Source organism: Cyprinodon variegatus, unplaced genomic scaffold (genome assembly GCF_000732505.1).
Source record: "Cyprinodon variegatus isolate N-32 unplaced genomic scaffold, C_variegatus-1.0 Scaffold721, whole genome shotgun sequence".
Classification (NCBI taxonomy): Eukaryota; Metazoa; Chordata; class Actinopteri; order Cyprinodontiformes; family Cyprinodontidae; genus Cyprinodon; species Cyprinodon variegatus.
In genome coordinates this window covers 46,581-65,499 of record NW_015151174.1, presented here as the reverse complement: position 1 = coordinate 65,499, position 18,919 = coordinate 46,581, and the positions used below count along the sequence as shown (strand labels likewise).

The window sequence follows — 18,919 nt, the reverse complement described above, 5'->3', positions numbered from 1 at the left end:
ATATAGTTAAACAAAAATTATGAAATACCATTTTTTTAAGTTCTACGCCTGACCAATAGGGGTAGTGTCAACGTTATTCGGCGCTGTGCAATTGTCTTGTCCCCTGCAGCACTAACAGCTAAAATGGCGTCGGAAAATGGTTCGGAAACCCAAGATGATAAAAAAGCTCTTATACAAGAATCATCTGAAGAGGAGGCACAACAACAGGGTGAAACAGTGCTGTGTAACAAGGAATCAAAACTAACGCTTTATCACTGGACCCAGTCCTTTAATTCCCAGAAGGTGAGTCGGTGTCATAGTTTCAGCACCACACCTCAATGGACAGCTCCCGGTTTATTTATTTACAACTGCAAAACGGGGAATCAGAACACATGTTTGTTTATAAAAACTTTACACATTTGTAGGGGTTTGAGGTTTATGATGGTGCTTTCGATCATTATTAAGGTACGTCTGGCCATAGCGGAGAAGGGTTTGCGCTGTGAGGAGTACGATGTGAGCCTCCCTCTCAGTGAACACAACGAGCCGTGGTTCATGCGTCTGAACCCAGCGGGTGAGGTGCCGGTCCTGGTCCACAACGACAATGTCATCTGCGATCCGACACAGATCATGGACTATCTGGAGGAAAACTTTAACACTGGTAGGGCGTCAGTGCGTTTGGACATTACCCCTTGAACCTTTCACATGTTTTATTATCTCCAGTAACTCCTTTTGGATGCCATTCGTTAGACTTATTTCAATACATAAACGTGCAAACCATCTTCAGTGTGTGTGCTTTGTAGATTTATCAATTGAAATCTTGTTCGTTGGAAATGTGTTGCTTTGATCTAAACCTTATTATTGTAAAAAGCATCGGAACTTGATGCTGCAATCACATTGTGTCACAGTGGGGATGATGCGTTCAGATCAGAAGGAATCTAGAGTTGGTAAAAGAGACATATTTTGGTATCATCTCATCAGAGCATCTGTTTTTGCTTATTTTTTTGCTATCCATTACATTGCTTGTAGAAAACTAAATAATGGATATCCTGTGGCTTTCTTTCATCCATGAGTTACCAATTTTGTAATATTTGTATAAATTAGTTTGCTCTGGATTTTTTTCCAAGAGAAACAGTAAAATTGGCAGAATATTTATTGAACATCACAAATAAAAACAAATACGTGAAAAGTTTGGAAAGAAGTCCATATTTTTTCCTTCCTCTTCCAAATTACTGCATCTTGTTGTAATATGTAAAATCCCCCAAAAATATAATAAAGTACATAATTTGACAGAAATTAACTCAGGCAGAGCATTTTCAAACAAAAAGTGTAATGCAGAAAATGAGAGATGAGAAATCTGATGTTAGAAGTTTCTGCCAATTTCAGTTAATTCATTTTTTTCTGCCAAGTTTAGTTTAGAACTGCATGTATATATTTTTTTTATTTACTTTTAATTTTTGTCTTGGTTTGTATTCATCCAAAGATTTGCTTTAAGATTCTGCACTGCAAATGGACAAAATCTGGTAAGTATATTATATATAAAAAAAGAAAAACATATGTTTAAACTTTAAAGTTTTAAAACATTGAATATTATCAATTTATCATTCTCAAATATGTAGTCTTTTAGATACGGTCATAGGAAAAAAGAAGTTTAATGCTTAAATTTAATGAAAAAATGTCTCATCCAGGTAGTGTGATTCAAAAAAACTTGATCTCATGATCTAAAAGCAACAGAGCACATCTGAACAAACCATATCAGCTATCAGCTATCCAGGTAGTGTGATTGTGATTAGTGTGATTCAAAAAAACTTGATCTCATGATCTAAAAGCCCGACTAAGAATATGTAAATTTTTAAAATCCAGGTCAGTTCAATTAATAAAATACCAAACAAGGAAAAACATCACGAAAAATATGTTTTTCTCTAAAAGGAATGTGACAGCAGGGCTTACAGTAGTAGAGATGTCAGACTGTAATGGTAGGTAAAGAAACAACAGAGCACATCTGAACAAACCATATCAGCTATCAGGCACATGAAGGGCTCGCGGTTTCTTTAGTTGACCAAAAAATGTCCTTGTGTACTAATTGTGCACGTTGTCTGTGCACAATGTTTATAACAGACTGGCCCAAACAAGCGAAGTAAGTTTGTACCAAAACTCAAACTCAAATGAAAGACCTCAATGTGATTGTAATGCAGTGACAAGACAAGAGATATGCAGAACCATAACTGTTAATCAAAGCAAAGAAGAATGTGCTAAAATTTACCACAATAATTTAAGATTCAGAAAACACAACTTTAACGTCTGGTACTTCACAAGCTTTGAAATCAGAAGGTATACTTACTTTTTTCATGAGTGTATTTATGAAACTTCTATTTTGATGATTGGAAATCTTTTATATCTTTTTTGAAAAATGTCTGTTTTAATGCCAGTGTTTTTCATGTTTCCATGACCTGTGTATCTCCAGAGGGAACTCCCAGGTTGGTTCCTGAAGAGGGCAGCAGGTACTATCTTAGGGTGCAGCACTACAGGGAGCTGCTGGACTCACTGCCGATGGATGCATATACACACGGCTGTATCCTCCATCCACAGATCACTGCTGACTCCCACATACCAACATATGCTGCTGCATCAATAAGAAGTAAGGCTGCCTGAGATCTCAACATTTGAAAGCTTACTTCTGATACATGCATTTAGTTATTTTTTAAATTAATTATTGTACCGCCTACTTAGATCTAAAGCTGTATTATACAATTATATTAAAACTGGTCTCTACAAAAGATTTTTTTTTCTATTAAATAAAGAGATAAGGGGTGGGAAAAATATCTAATGAAGCAGATGTTTGAAATGCTTTATAATTCCATTTGTAATAAGAGGTAATCTAACAAATTCATCATTGACAAGAATGTTGAATTATTAGTTGTTTTTAATGATTTGTTAATTATTTGACCAGAAGTTAACCAGGGTGAGTGGTGGCCTAGTGGTTAGGGCATAGGGCTTTGAATCCTGAGGTTGTGAGTTTGATCCCCCACTCCCACAGACTGCCACTCTGGGTCCCTGAGCAAGACCCTTAACCCCACACTGCTCCCGGGCGCCGCACAATGGCAGCCCACTGCTCCCCAAGGGGATGGGTTAAATGCAGAGAATTCATTTTTGTTGCTCTGTACTTGTGACAATGTAATGACATTAAATCAAATTTTATTTTATTTTTTTATTTATAAAAGTCTCATTGAGATTACTGAGAGGGAGCCCTAGCCAAGAAAGCAGCACAGATTCCAACACAGTTCAGTACATTGCAGACAGTTTCATAACAATTTCATTTCATTTCCAAAACAATTGAAAAGGATCTTAGACTGACCTATTTAAGCTAACTTCTTATTGAATTCCTAAGTTTTAATTTTATGGCTAAAAAAGAATATGCAGTATGGACATATAAAACTTTATTTTCATTTATGTTTTTTCTTGTTCATCCCATTTCAACTTTATTTTCCCTAATTATTTGAACTTTAACTCAAATTTTTTCAAAGTTGAAACCACCATTACTAAATTTGTGATGCCCTCTGCAAGGTTATGGACTATTTCTGACTGGTGTTTAGAATTCCTCCATTCTTAGATTTTTTCCCCCCAAAAAATATTTATTCAAATTTTAGCAATTTAAACAAACATTTTGAACAATATACAAAATAAAATCACAGCAATAGTTACGTTACTGTTCAAGTCAAAATAAAATACATACAACAAATTGCCTCACACTACATTTGTTCCAATGCGACTGATCACATTTCATGCTTAGCCTCTTATACTGAGAATTCAATTTGACAGTATATGTCCTCCAATAAATTGTCTTTGGAAACTGGGGTTCACATGTTCTGCAATCACTTGCACCATTTTTTGAGATATTCAGAATTTTAACATAATTAATGAAGGAATTCCAAATAGATTAAAACACGTCCTGTTTGTCCTTTAATATATACATGATTTTTTTCCAGAGGTAGGACAGATAACATCTGCTGCAGCCATTGGTTTATGCTCGGTCTGTGAGTCTTTTTCCAAAACATTGATATACATCTCTTCGCATTAAGCAAATTTAAGTTTATAAACACTCGTTCATTTTTTGTGTAAATATGTTTCTCATGGAACAATCCAAACACAAACAACCTTGGCTCGAAAATTATTTGTTTGGGAAATATGTTTTCTATAGCACCTTTTACTTCTTTCCAAAACTGTATAATTTCTCTACAATGCCACATAAAGTGGGCCAGAGTCCCTTTATCCCCTGTGCATTTTGGACATACATCAGGTATCTCCCTGTTATATCTATTGAGGTCTCTGGTGGTATGTAAATTCGCATTTGCCATTTATATTGAATCATTTTAAGAGATGTATTAATAGAGCTGGTGTGGGCCAGTTTACATGCTGTCTACCAATCTTCCTCTGTTAACTCAATCGATAGATCTTTTTTCCAAGCCTTAAGTCTATCATGAGATCCTTCTGAAATTTGTAACATCATTAAGTTATAAAACTCTGTTGTGATACCTTTTTTCAAACTGTCCTTTGTTAACATTCTTTCTAAAGTTGAGATGGCAGGCTTCTTCAACTTATTATTTTGATTTGTTCTTATGAAGTTTCTGAGTTGAAGATATTTAAAGAAATGTTTCTTATCCAGATGAAATTTATGCTGTAGATCTTGAAAGTTCATTAGTATGTCTGAGTCTGGTACATAAATATTCTGAATCATTTGAAGTCCTTTGTCTGTCCAGAATTTGAATGTTGGATCAGTTCTTCCAGGTAAAAAAAAACTGGTTACCCCACACCGGTCTGAACAAAGACTGACAATTTGTTTTATTAAAATTATTTTTATATCTCTCCATACTCTTATCATATTTTTAAGAAATAGATTTTTAGTATATTTCAGAAGCTTTGATATTGAATTTGAATAAAAATATGAAGGGAGAGTTAAATTTAAATCTTGAGTTTCCATATCAATCCAATGTGGAAAATGATTACTGTAATAGAACATCATAGACCTCAACTGCACAGCATACATGTAGTAATACAAGTGAAAATTTGGGCACTTCAGGCGTCCTGGGTCATAAGGGAGATATAGTAGAGACAAACGGAGTCTGGACTTCTTATACATAGAGTACCTTTGGCAATATATTCATTTTTATTATATTTATTCTTCCAATCATAGATACTGGTAGTGGCATCCATCTTTCAAATGAACTATCATAGTTAAAAAAAAAATAGAATAGAGGCTTGAACTATCCTACAAACCTAATGTTGTCCTTTTTCTCTTCCTTACCCAAGTTGAATGAATGTTTGTAACTGTTGTACTCCTTGAAACAATACATGAGACACTGTTTTATCATCTAAATGTTATTTTAAATAAAACAAAATTGGTTTGCTTTATCTGCAGCTTACAGTAAAACAGAATCAGAACACGATGCTTCCACTGTTATAATTGACTAATAGTTCTGTGTTCCTTGCTAAGAAAGCTTTATCTTGTCTTTTCTCATCTCATCTTATGAACAAAATGTTTCCCAGAAGGAATTAATTTTACCTATAAGGCTGCAAATTGTAGAGCATTAATGTGCTGATTTATTATCTTCTCTTGGTTTATGCCCTCATTTAATAAATCAAAACTTGCCTCAGTGTGGATAGTGACAGTGATGTTCCATAAAGCCTGAGTTCATTTTTCTCTAACAGGCTAAATGACATTCATTCCATTTTGAAATGGGATTTATGCATCTTTAAGACTCTATATATAAAACCTTCACACAGTGGTAGCATGAAGAAATCCACAAATCTTTTTTATTATTATTATTTTGTGAAGTGCTAGGTTCCATTTTCCTTTAACCCCATCCCCCAAAACTGGTTCTAATGCATGATTAAAGACCTATTATGAGTGTATGCATATTATCAGAAATGTATTTTAACAGGCTGTATGTTTAACATCAAAATAACTGATTTTTTCACTTAGACCTCAGGAATGCCTTATGATGTCTGTCCCTGTTTGTTGTTGGCAGCACAGATTGGAAATACACAGACAGAGCTAGCGAAACTGGCTGAGCAGAACCCAGAGCTCAAAGATGCTTACATAGCAAAACAGAGGCGTTTGAAAGTAAGTTGGGATAACGATGTTAGCAAAGTGCCAAATGTGTGAAAGTACAATTTTGAGTCATAGCTTCACTAAATATCTGTGCTGCTATGGTTCGCTTTGGAGATGTCTGCAGGCCTACACTCAAATTTTTATTTATGTTATTTAAAACATGTAACAATTTAATTTAGAATTTGCTGAGGTATGATTTGCCAAATGTCACTAGGTCAAATAACCATATTTGCTTACAATGATGTTTGGTAAAAGTTTTATTTTTATTATACCTAATAATCTGAATAAAAAAATAACTATAAGCCTTAATGTGAGGGCATTATGACATGGCATTATCAGGGTTTTTCAGTCAGACTGATCAATTGAGCCCACTTTTGTCAATATGTGTTGTTTTTTGTAGTCGAAGTTGTTTGACCATGATAACCTGAAGTATCTTAAGAAGCTTCTGGATGAACTGGAAAGCGTAATGGACCAGGTGGAGACAGAGTTGCAAAGGAGAGTGGAGGAAACACCAGGTCTGTCATAGCCCCCCCACCCTCCATAAGTGATATTTGGGATAATTTTCCATAATACTAAAATATTTTTGTCTTCCTCTATCTACCAGAGGAAGGAAACCCTTCATGGCTGTGTGGAGACTTCTTCAGCATGGCCGACGTCTCTCTGGCTGTCACATTGCACCGACTGAAGTTCCTGGGGCTCTCCCGGCGCTACTGGGGCAATGGCAACCGTGTCAATGTAGAAACATACTACGAGCGAGTTGTCGAGCGGCCAGCCTTCAGGAGGGTGCTGGGTCACGTCAACAACATCTTGATCTCAGCTGTTCTTCCTGTCGCGTTCCGAGTAGCCAAAAGGAATGCTCCGGTTATAGTTGGCACAACTCTGCTGGTCGGCTTTCTTGGGGGAGCCACGTACCTTGCCTTTCTCTACATGAAGAAGAGGCTTAGTCCCTTCAGTTGAAGGAGAGTGAGAAGATTTTCAGCAAAACTGATTGAAACGGTCATTGATCATTGAACAAAGATCTGTTGTGTGTGACTGGACTAATCAACTCCATTCTGTCTGTGGCCTACTGTAGCACTCAAAGTACTTTCACTTATTCTTGATCACTGCTGCTTCAATGGATGCACTTATGATTTGAATCATGCTTATAAGTTCATTCACATAACTAAACTATCCAACGGGAATATAATGTGATAAGAATATTCACTTTCAGAGGTATGTAGGTCTCACTGTTTCTGGCTTTCAAAGGTTCTACTGACCTTCCTTTGCAGCCAACATGGCGACACGTTTTACCTTTAAGCCTGGCAAACCTTACAGTAGGAAGTTGTAGTTGTGTTATATTCAACATAGATTTTCCAAGCTGATCTTGTGATTAAAGAGCAATTAAAACATTTTAAACAAGCAACTGAAACTTCACCTTTAAAGGTTTAAATGGATCGATTTAATTTAAAAACAAAAAGACAACCAACTCTATGTTTTAATATGATATAAGGTAATTTTAAAGAGTTATACATGTTTAACCATATATTCAGAGGTATGGTTGTCTGTTTGGTTGATGTTGAATTTTGCATAGTAGGGATTTTAAAAAGAAACCTCCCTGAAAGTCTACAGCGTGCAAAGGCCTAGCATTGCATTCTCTGTTGCAGGAAAATGTTTCCAACAGATGGCTTCATACAAACAGCAGTAGGAAAAAAATCCTTGTTGATGTTCTGGTCTTGCATATGTTTTTAAGGCCTAGCTTACATATTCACAGTATCATATTCAATAGATGTGTCTAAAAAATAAACTAAAAACTTCCAAACAACTAATTTGTTTTAGCTGTATTTATTTGTCCCTGATTACAAATGTATTCCTCATTATTTATTCATGTCTTACAGGTTTTTTTTTTTTTTTTTAACCACATGTTGGATTTAAAGTGGTTTGGAAAATGTTCATCGCGATGTTCACATCACATTTTAAAAGCTTTTGGAACTATAACTACCATAATTCTGTTTGCACATATGACTGTCTACAACTGCTTATCTATTTGATTCACAGAAGGGCTGCGGTCTCCCTCTGCCAAGCATTGGACAATGGTTGTGTTACACCCTCAACAGGTTTCCTGGCTCTTACAGGGTAGAGCAGAGATGCAGAGTACATACAACTATGCACCACTTTCATACTATAGGTTGGCTTAAGAAGGCCAACATACCTGATGCTCCCTTTGCCTCCACCTTCCACCCATCTGTCTCTAAATGTAAGGCAGCTGGAGAAATTGAACACCTCAGGCCCTGCTGGTGTCAGCCTCAGAGTCCTGAAGGCCTGTGCATGGCAGCTTTGTAGGATTCCACAACTCTTCTTGAAAATTAGCCTGGCCCAGGCGACGGTACCAAAGAAAATTTGCCAACATTCCTCAGTGACCTTATGTTGCCCTGAAAACCCAGACCATAAACATCCTAGAGACACTCTTGTTGGTCCACCTGAGCAAGCAAACAAGCAACTACCACAGTTTGTGAGACTGAACGGTTAAGGGTGTAATAACATGGTCTGCTACTAGACAGTACTTTCACCATTTCTTTTTACTCTGTACACCTTCTGCTTCTAGTACAGGACAGAGTCCTGTCATTTGCAAAAAAACTCAGATGACTCTGCAGACGGGTGAATCAAAGGACTGCTTTGTGGCAAGTTGTGGAAACAATCTTCTTAACTGAATCTGAATAAAACAAGGGGGCTGATTTTAGAGTTCATGAGAAACAGAAAGAACACAAGATCAGGTTAAAAAAATTATTTTATGGGATAAGAAGCAATTAATCGGATTACTTGTGATTAATTGATTATGGAAATAATTGTCAACTAATTCAGTAATCGATTAATCATTAAATGGAGTATAGAGACTCTAAAACATGTCTTTAGCTATCAGAGCGAACCACCTAGAGCAATTATACCAAAATTGTAAAAAAAATATATGAAACTTTTGCATTTAAGATAAAAAGAAAAAATCTTTTTCACCCGTCAATACGCTCTATCCAGCCTCCTCAAGTGGAAAGATTTCATTTTTACCTGGTTTGATTTCATAAAAAGTCTTTTTTAAGGAACTTTTAGCTATCCGATTGTTAATAGATTAATCCAAAAAAGAATTGACAGATTAAACATTAGTTGCAGCCCTAATAAGAAGTGGATGTTGGGGAGGAGTATAAATACCCCTGTGTTCATTTAGACTGCAGACTGGACTACAAGAAGGAACAGAGTAGATACAATTTTAGATATTTGTTTATTCATTAGAGCGACAGTGCATACTATTCAATATAGCAGGGTTAACAAGAAGGGCCATTTTTCACCTGCAGTCCCTAAAGAGATGGAAAAAGAACATAAGATCTAGAAGCTAAAATGTACATAAGAGACAAACAGAACAAGCTTCAGACAAATATATGCAAGGTGGCAGCAGGGGCAGTGATAGCGGGTCTAATTGTATTTAAATGTTGACAAATATGGATATTGACCAACCATTTCTTTAGCTATATATTAAATATATTATACTTATTTAGAAGATTAGATCATAAAGTGTTTTGCACCAAAATGCCTCATATCTTCTACAAAGTCTGTTGTTAAGTGTGTGATCTCTTCTGCCATTATCTGTTGGAGAAACAGGTTCAGAACAAATGTCTTCAAAAAGCTTTACAATGTGATAAAGAATACCAGCACTCTTCTAGGAACTCCTCTAAAGCATCTGAAAATAATTTTAAAAATAATTCATTATAAAATGAAAAAACATTATGTACAAAGCTTAGCATCCTGGCTAAAGAGTTTTTTTGAGTAATAGATTACAGTATGCACAAATTAACGCACAAAGTCACAAACAAAGTAAAATGTGGTCTTTCTAAAGGCTAAGTGCTAGGACCTAAATTATTTAAACTTTATTCAGATGATATTTTTTACAGTATTCAGTATTTTAAAGTTTATAATGTTTGGTGACGATGCAAACTTCATCTTTTCCTGAAAAAAATATGGATGAAATAATAATAAAAGAAGAAAAAGAGTTAGCTGAGTTGAAAATATGGTTTGATTACAATAAGTTGTCGTTAAATAAAATCGAAACGGTTCATGGGACAACATTTTTAGTGATTATAATCAACGGTAAACTTAGTTGAAGCCTTACATAGAATATATTAGAAATAAAGTTGCAAAAACTATTTCAATACTGTCAAAAAATAAAATATTTAATAAATGTCAAAGGCTTATTTGTCTTATTGCTCAGAAATCTGGGAAATGCAAGTAAAACAACCATACAGTAGATATATTAGTTAAATTGTTGTTTCCTGTGTTTAATGTGGACAAAATAAAGTGACTGATTGATCAATCGATCATTCACAGCCAACTGAGCCCATTGTAAATAAAACGTTTCTGGTTTTCATCTATAAAAGGAAAAAAAAACTAAAATCGTGTATTGTTTTTGTACTGCTTAGCAACGTGCTGATCTGTCACATTAAATGCCAGTAAAATACATTTAGATTTGAGGCTGTAATGTTAAAAAAAATGGAAAACAGTATGAGTAAAAACTTCTGCAAAGCCCTGCACAGTATGTCAACATTTACGGTCATCTGTTTTCCCAGTCAGAGCCCACACGCCAACACAATGACATTCAACATGTGCTCAGCTTTTATTCAGATTCCTCTTCACGTGAGCTCAGCCTTAATAAAAACAGACACAGGGAGTTTTCAACAAACTCTGGCCTTTTTGTTTTTCTGTGTCCAAGGAGTTGCTGTGGGGTGGGGGGTTGCTGTTGGATGGGGAGGGGGGTTGTCAAAGGAAATTCCAGACACGTGTTGAAGCCACATGAGATTTGAGAGCTAAAAGAAACAAAAAAACAACTTAACATTAGCTCATACTATTAGCATTGGCAAGGCATACAGTACTGTTTTATTTTGCAACTAAAATATGCCATTCTTGTTCTGGAGCCACGTCACAGAGGCCTGATTTAGTTAAAGGGGGGAAAGTAATGAATACAGTTTCACACAAAAGCCACTTAGTTCTCTAATAGGCCTACATTTACAGTTTGAAATCCCATAATCCAGCTAGTATGGTGCGAAAAAAAGTAATAGAAAATTGATCCACTAGAGGGAAACATTTCCTCACGCAACACTTCTAGTAGAAGCATAAGATGAAAATAAATTTTTTTCAAGCTCAAAGTTTTAAACTTTTAAGTTTTAAACTTAAAACAAATTTTCATGTAAGCAAGACAAATAAATTTACATTGTTAGAGCAAAGATGCCAAAAGAAGATTTGAAGCACTAATAGTTTGAATACAAAATACATTGAGTGACAATAATGGGGCTGCACAGTGTTGCAGTGGGGGCGCTGTTGCCATGCAGCAAAAAGGTTCTGGGTTCAATTCCTGACCTGGGGTCTTTCTGCATGGAGTTTGCATGTTCTCCGCTTGCATATGTGGGTTCTCTCCTGGTACTCCGGCTTCCTCCCACAGTGCATTAACAATACTGTTAGGTTAATTGGCATCTTGTCCTTAGGTGTGAGTGTGTGTTTGCATGGTTTTGCGTCTTTGTCTTCCCCTGGATGCAACCTGTTTAAGGTTTATCCCGCCTTTTGTCCGTAGAATGCTGATGATAAGGATCAGCACCACTGTGACCCTAATGTAAAAGCAGACAAAGAAGTATGGATGAATAATAAGGATGTGGTTCTTGTCGTTTTGCTTTCTGTCTTCCTTTCTTTCTTTCCTTTTTGCTTACTTTCTTTTTTGTCTTTTTGCTTACATTCTTTCTTGTCTTTTTGCTTTCTTTCTTTCCTTTTTGCTAACTTTCTTTCTTGATTTTTTGCTTTCTTTCCCTTTTGCTTTTATACTTTCTTGCCTTCTGCTTGTTTTGTGTCTTTCTTGCGTTTTTGTTTTATTCAATATTGCCTTTTGTTTTATTTATTTCTTGCATTTTTGCTTCCTTTCTTTTTTGTATTTTGCTTTTCTTCTTGCTTTTTTGCTTTCTTTTCTCTTTGCCTTTATACTTTCTTGCCTTTTTGCTTGTTTTCTCTCTTTCTTGATTTTTTTGTTTCTTTCAATGTTGCCTTTTCTTTTATTTCTTTCTTGCATTTTTGCTTTCTTTCTTTCTTGTTTTTTTACTTTCTTCTTTCTTGCATTTTGGCTTGCTTTCTTACTTTTAACCTTTATCTACAAAGAAAGTCTAACTGGAAGAAGTTCAAACTTCACTAAAAGTACTTGTAATCAAAACATTAGACTCAAATAATAAAAGCAAATAAAATATGAACTACAAACAGGAGCAAGTTTCACAGGAACATTTTCATTTTTTGGTTTTATTGTTTTTGCTATATTCCAGGGGAATCAGTGTGGATAGCTACAGATCCTGCTTTATAGTATTTCAAGTTGACAGAACACAGTAAGAAAATTCTTTTATCCAAGTTGTGATTGCAATGATGAGAGAATGAAGGGTATATGATATGAAATAGGGTTGATATAGCAGTCAAAGAGACGTTTCCAAAACAGCTTTCATTCTTCTTTGCTTATTTTGTTTAAAATGAATATAAAGGAAAGATTACCTGAGTAAACGCAAATACGGAAAAAAAGCTTCCTCAGAAAGCTGTATGTTACAGAGGCATGACAAAGTTTTTTAGAAAAGTAACTGCCACCTGTGGGCAAAACACAGAACTGCAGCAGTCTCCTCCTGGTTCTCACAGGTCATGCTAGTACTTGAAAAGTTTTTCTTATAGCTTTTTACAACTTACATGGAGGTGCCATTGGTTTTTGAGTTCAAGTGGAACAAAATTCCTCTTATATATAACGCTTTTGTTTAAAATTTACACACTTGACATAACACCTGCAGAAACACTGCAGGAACTTCTGACTCAAAGTACATAGAAGTACATTTTTCAGTAAAAACATTGAAACTGTATCTCTTAAAATAATTTGCACCGACGTGATGGAAGCAGCTACCATTGTGTGTGATGACTGGCTGTAACTGTTTCTAACAGTCACTTAATGCACAAGAATATTGGTCTGAGTCAAAGAAGTTGTTTCCTTTGTAAACACCAAGAGGAATTACTTATGTGTAATTGTGGTAGAATGGAGACTCCTGAAAAAGTTCAGCACTATTTCATGCTTTCTCTAATAAAAAAGGCTCTGGATTGCGGTGTTGTTCCTGGCACTTTTTCGAACCCCTAAAGTATGTCATTGCATCTTTTGTGGCTTTACATGATTTTTTTTTGCCTACTTGATGTTGTCACAAACGTTCCATTTAAAAGCTTTCATAATTCAACAGTTCAGGCAGTAATCAGCATGAAAAAAGGAAGTCAACCCAAAACAACTTCCTTTTTCTGACCTTCCAACCAAAAGGAGAAGTCACAAAGGTGATTTTCATACAGATCTTTGATTTTGAACAAACAAGTCTTTTGGTACTTCCGGATGTCTTTAATGTGCTTATGGGCATGTTAGTTTGAGGAGAAGGAATAAGCTCTTTCTGCAGTGAACTTAACTCTGTGTAAAAAGAGACATCACGCAGCTGGCTGAGGACACTGATGATGTGGCATTGAATTACGTCTTTACCAATCCTTCTGTGCCAGCTGTGCTGCAGAAGTAGGCCAACTAAAACATTATTTATGCTCCCTAACCTTTTTGGTGGATCTTAGAAATGGTGACTGGCATGCAGTCAGACCACAAAAGCACATCAGAAATGCTCATCTTTTCTACTGTTAAAATAAAGCAGTCTGCATCATCAGCTTTCCATTTTTCCTCTGTTGCTCCGTCATCCAACAGTTTACTTTTCTCTAACCACAACACCGTTCCCTTTGCCTCTCTTGGCAGAAAGTGTACATCAGAAGGTGAAGTAGAGCAGGTGTTTGTTTTTGAAATGGATAGTTGCATGGAAACCCCCAGCAGACAAACACACGCCTCAGCATGGACAGATGGAGTCTTGTATAGTGACTTATATGTGACAGAGTTGTAATGCTTGAGATTTGAGGAGAAGCCAGATTTGAAAATATGAGAATTGAACAATGGTTGATTTACAGGATGAGCTTTGGTTGAACCGGAGAAATATCTCAAAGTCAGGTGCTTCTTATTATGCTTCTATCATTGGTTATTGTTTGTAGTGACAGTTTGCAGTTGACTTTCTGCAGCAACAAAGGAACACACACTGGACAGGTCACTAATAAATTTCTGGATACCACACAGAGAAGCAGGACAAAAAAGATCTTGCACACACTCACTCTTAAGTATCCCGTCAAGGGATCTCTTACTCTAAGATTTATATTTTTGGATTGTGGAGGAGAGCATTGGAACCTAGAAAAAACATGTATGGATGGAAAGAAAATGCTAACTTTATAAGGGTGTCAAAGCCAGGTTCTTCTGGCTTTGAAGATCCACCCAAAAACACAATTAAGGGGGAAACAGGAACATCAATATCTTTCATGCTATTCATATCTATGAAATAGGACGTATATACATTTTCTCTCTTCACTTTTACTTGTTGTTTTATTGCATTTTGCTATGGTTGAAGGAGAATTTCTCAGTGAATTTGAACTCTCTAACAGAGCAGCAGGTGGACTGTTGTGTGACTATGTTTGAGTTGTGTTGGATGTTCACAGACAGACAGGCTGGGTAAATAGAAGCCCCCTCAACAGTCAGCCTGCGGCCAACTCGATGCAGTTCTCACAAAGTCAGCTGAGTTAGTGAGGTTTTCAAAAGTTTCATTAGAAAATTTGTATAGTTGGTAGTTTAGTGAGGAAAGAAGAGCTCAATGTTAGAATCAGAGGAAAATGGTGATATAAACTGAACTAATGAAAAATCAAGGTGTCAAAGTGCACAGATCTTGAACTAGACTTTTTTCTCGTCTTTGGACTAACTTTATAGATCAAAGAGGGCAAATATCCAAATCTTGCTGGCTTGATTGAAAAGGTGTTCTAGGAAAAGCACCAGCCTCTTCCTGAAAGCAACCGCCTTTCAGACTGTCTGTGATATACTGTTTGCCAAGTGGATAGAGGTGAGATCTCATGTTGTTGACATTACTGTAGGAATTACCCTTTGCCGACTCATCCTTCCCAGTGGTGGCACTGGATTATGATTAAATCCAGTGCCACCATTCATCCCTGTATGTGCTCCTCAAATATTTAAACTTAACCTGTATAAATACTGTAGAGTTTCAGAGGTGATACCCATTTGGAGTGGCACAAATCTCTTTAGTTGGCTTGATACAGCTATGCTGAACTCACCGTTTTTTTGTTTGGAACACGCTATTAACCAAAATGTGAGTTTTGATCAAAAATTGTCAAATTAATGAGTTACAACTATCTTGAGGGTGTGAAGAACCTCAGTATACTAGGGAACTATGGATGGACTGTCATTTAATTGGGGAATATTTCTGCTACTGCAAATCAATTGGGCATCAAGGTCTTTAATCAACTAACTTACAAGGTACATTTGCCTGAGGTGTTAAGAAACCTTTTTAAAAAGACAGAGATTAAATTAAACTCAAATCAGTTTATATATAAAGCTCCAATTCACAACACATTTACACTCATCTCAAGTTACTTTACAGAGACAATTCAACCAGATCATACTTGTTCAAAGTCTTTTTATCTAAGGAAAAACAGCTGATTGCATCAACTCATTGACTTGAGGGCAATCCCTCACACCAAGCATACTTGTAGTGATAGTGGAGAGGAAAATCCCTCCTTTAACATGAAGAAACCTCCAGCAGAACCAGGCTCTGTGTGAGCAACCATCTACTGAGACAGACAGGCACACAGCCAGGCATACGAGCTCCAAGCCTTTGTTGACATTACTTAGCCTCAGAGCTTTTGTTTAATATAATCCTTGTTTGTTTCCCTTTGTCTTGATGGGATACACCTTCTATCTAACCCACAACAGCCTGGGTAATGTTCTTACTGAGTGCACACAAATGTGGACTTTTTGGTGGCTCTGGTGAAGGCCTGCGGAAACAGGGACATTTCCTGATTGATAAAAGCATGTCATCAGGTAAGGGGAACATTGTTGTTGTCTGGACAACCTTATCCATCTTATCCATCTATAATTGCTACGACCCGATATATCTTCTAGATGTCTCCTCTAAGAGCTGGTGGTAGCTCCACCTCTCATTCAACCACAAACCCTGCCACCACTGCAGGCACCACCAGGTCCAGTCCTGCATTCACACCGGAGGTTCCATTTCAATGATAACTCAAGGTTCCAGAACCAGTGCCAGAACTCTTCTGTTTTCCTTTGCCTGTGCCAATCTTTCAGCCTGTGCCAAAGAACAAACTCCTTTCCGTGATTGACTCTTATGTCTACGGTGTGCCTTTAAAATAAATACATTTCCATAAAGATTATAGTTACAGTAGATATATGCAATGTGAAATATTTCCACAAGTAAACAATTGACTTCTCTATAGTCTCTGATGCTCCTGTGTCCCACCTCCTAGTTGTCAGTTTGATTAAGCCTCAAATCTGGGTTTTTAAAAAGCATCAGGAGTCCAATGTGGAAAGGAAATGTAGGTTAACGCAATTTCCTTTTAACGTTGTTAATTTCTTTTAATGCGTGGTTAATCGAAATGCTTCTGTACTTTTTGGACCGAAACAGTTCCACCCTGTCCACTTTTTGTCCACCTCTCCCACTCGGCATGCCCAGGGCAGCTGTGGGTTATCGTTCATCAGCACTGGCTGAGGGAGAGATACAGGACAAATCTTACATTTTATTTTATTGTTGTAGACAAATATGCAGCATAGAATCACTTCACATGTAGTTATTTGCTATTGAACAACACTACTTCTCTGTAAAAAGGAAAAAAATAATAAGTGCAGAAACAACAACAAAGAAAACAACAAAGACAAAACACAACCAACCCAGCGGCCAGCAACCATCCTCTGGTGGAGAATCTATAGAACTCAAAAGAACACAGAGCCAAAGAAACATATGAGTTTTCTCTGTGAAGCAAGGTGATTTGTATGTTTTTAGGGATTTTCAGTAAATAATTAAAAATGATAACAGCACAAAACATAAGTCTTATTCTAAAAGCACTTTATAGAATGGTCCTAGTTCTGTGACACTCTACCTTTTCCTCAGTGAAAGAAAATGTATAAACTCTTCTATAGCATGTTTTTGAAAATTATTACATTTTGTGTTGTTTCAGTTATCCTAGACATATATTTGCTTAAAATAAGGATGTTTGACCTGCCTTCTCAAAAAAAAAAGTGCACATGCATAGGGCTGAACCCTCTCTCGAGAAGGAATGCCTAATGCATGCGAGAGCATGCATGAGCCCATTTCTCCTCGTGCACCCTCTGTTGGAAAGTTGCTGTTTGCATCACTCATACAAGCTTACTTTCCAAAAGAAGATTTGCAATTTTTTCCACTATCTCATACTCACCACTGGTAAGTGAAAATGGGGATGAGCACATAGAACACCCTTACGTAAACATATCACTACAATAACTTACAATTAGAAGGACCACTTATTTTATTTATCCACCTGTAAAAAGAACATCCTCCACTCTACCTTTAAACATTAAATTTGATTGACAGGCCTGCTTGCAATGGAACTTAATGTGTTATCCCAAATGACAGGAATTTAGTAATTGTTCTATGCTGACATTTTCCAAAGGTTTATATACTAAGTGGGCCTTGTGGTGGGAGTGATGACCCTAAGCTACTACTTATGGCACCACCCCTGTTCTACCTCACAGACTGTTTAGTTAAAGGTAATCGCAGTGAACTCTCTGCTACAGCCTATTTTTAGGATTGTGCTGGCAATCAGAACCTTCTTTCAAGAATATAATATAATCATTTCTTTTGAGTTTGATTTCAATTGCCTTCCTTTTTGCTGTAGATGTGATATTAATGAGCATTTTCCTCTGACAACAAAAAATACTGCCACACTTGCCGCTTGAAGTGATAAAAATCAGCTGAGTTGCACAGTTTGATTTCCATAGTCAACTTGTCCTCTTTGACCTGGGTAAAGCAACACAAAAACACAGTCTGACTTTTGTTGGTAGCTAAGAGGTTTTCCCCATGGGAATTGTGGGGACAGTTGGAGGGGGATTTGTGCTTTCTGTTTCTGTAAAGATCTTTTTGTTACAATTGTTCTGTACGGGGCCCATGTGAGCAGCAATGATCACTTGTTACCTTTGATCCTGAATACTTTGAAGAAGTAATTTAGTTCTTTAAATGTGCACTTTTCTTCAAAGAGTGTTCTATTTACAGACAGGGGTCAAAGCTGGAGTGCTCTCACTGGTGTGTTACAAATTCCATGTTTCCGATGAAAACCAACAAGAAAGAAAATATGCTTTACTTGCAGGACATTTATTTTGGAGAAATTTTCAAAACTTTGACTGTTACTTCTGCTCTTTTTGCTGTGCAAAATGTTGCTTGTCTTGATTAAATTGTATTATTTACAATGAACATCTTAAAAATATTTCCAGTGAGATTTTTTGCCTCACAGAATAATTACAAGAGTATGCTAGTTTACAGGCAAGAATATGCCAGGTATAATGTAAGTAAAACAAAAAATAGTTGGTGTGACTTGTTTTTATTCTTTAATGAGTGTGAAATACAGAAATCAAATATTGCAACTACAAATGGATGCAAAGCATGCATGCTAAATGATGAAATATATGCCTAGCAATGATCTACGCTAAAGACTCAGAAGCAACAACAGCCTATCCTAATGATTGCCATTATGTCACCACAAGACCTTTATGGCAATGAAACTACAACAAAACATTAACTTAAATGTTTGTAATGGTATTAAAGAGGATTTTCTCTCAGAAATTAAGTGTTGCGATTAATCTAAAATGACTTAATTGATGGCTGGAATTCTTGCCCTTATGGATCTCTACAAATCCACTTT

General features: G+C 36.4%; 1 protein-coding gene across 1 annotated transcript; it reads left to right on the top strand.

Moving 5' to 3' along the window:
* The first annotated feature begins 90 nt into the window (after window positions 1-90).
* Window positions 91-7,871, top strand: gdap1 (ganglioside induced differentiation associated protein 1). The gene is made up of 6 exons (XM_015395036.1): window positions 91-282; window positions 445-637; window positions 2,441-2,614; window positions 6,003-6,097; window positions 6,486-6,600; window positions 6,690-7,871. Exons 1-6 carry the CDS (start codon window positions 124-126, stop codon window positions 7,040-7,042), a joined length of 1,089 nt encoding a protein of 362 aa, XP_015250522.1. The 5' UTR covers window positions 91-123; the 3' UTR covers window positions 7,043-7,871.
* The last annotated feature ends 11,048 nt before the right edge of the window (window positions 7,872-18,919 follow it).